This window comes from Verticillium alfalfae, genomic scaffold (assembly GCF_000150825.1).
Source record: "Verticillium alfalfae VaMs.102 supercont1.3 genomic scaffold, whole genome shotgun sequence".
Taxonomy (NCBI): domain Eukaryota; kingdom Fungi; phylum Ascomycota; class Sordariomycetes; order Glomerellales; family Plectosphaerellaceae; genus Verticillium; species Verticillium alfalfae.
The window spans coordinates 297,256-298,063 of record NW_003315036.1 but is presented as its reverse complement, the minus strand read 5'-3'; the positions used below and the strand labels follow the sequence as shown (position 1 = coordinate 298,063).

Here is an 808-nt window from a genome sequence, read left to right as displayed (position 1 = left end):
CACAGGTCGTACGTCCAGACGCGCGAGCCTCCTCGAAAGCGAAAAGTCCGTGGCGCTATCGACACGGCCCCCTACTTCGCAGACTTCTGCCGGCGTTGCGCCGACCATCCAGGTGACTGGTGAATCTGGGCAAGTGACAGAGCGCAAACCTTCTCGTAGGTTGAGGGGGAGAAGCGAGTCTGGCAGGCGCAACAGCCTCAAGAAAAGAGAGAGCAGCAGCAGTCGGAAGAGGGCGCCAAGCCTCGGCCCCCCTATTCACTCACCCACAGTTGTTGATGGCGAAGTCTTTTTCACTCCTACGACCGAGATTCCCCTGACAGATTTCCTCGGCTCTGCCAACGGCGGCAGGCAACAAGCCTCAGGATTCACAGGGCCTCGGGGCCAGACCCTCAATCATCTCGACTCGTACACATCCCAGGCTTCCAAGTCAACCGCATATTCCTATTCAGAAATCTCCGCAGATGCAATATACACCATCACCAATCCTTTGCCTGTCATCAAGTTTTCTCAGGAAGTGCAGCGGAAGCAGCGAACCACCCTTCTCGTTAAAGTGTGGCTGATGATTGCGGGTTTCTATCGAAGAGCTGACATGTTTGAAGACTGCCGGGGCGCTGTTGGAGAGGCGCAGAAGCTGGTGCAGGGACTTGACACGGAGCGGAGCGCATCGGAGAACGGGGCTTCGTACCGAAACGCGGGATGGGCGGAGAGGAAAAGCATCGACGAACTGTGGGGTGACGTTTGGGCAGAGGTACGATCCCATGGCAATGAATCGACACGAAGAATAGGACCACGACTAACCTCTGCATAA

General features: G+C 56.4%; 1 protein-coding gene across 1 annotated transcript in view; it reads left to right on the top strand.

The window, feature by feature from the left end:
• Positions 1 to 808, top strand: part of VDBG_02601 (conserved hypothetical protein) — a gene marked incomplete at both ends in the record, with an annotated part of 3,214 nt that extends 2,406 nt beyond the window's left edge. The window contains one exon of the mRNA XM_003006416.1: positions 83 to 808. Within this exon, the coding sequence (XP_003006462.1) occupies positions 83 to 808 (726 nt within the window). The remainder of the gene's footprint in view (positions 1 to 82) is intronic.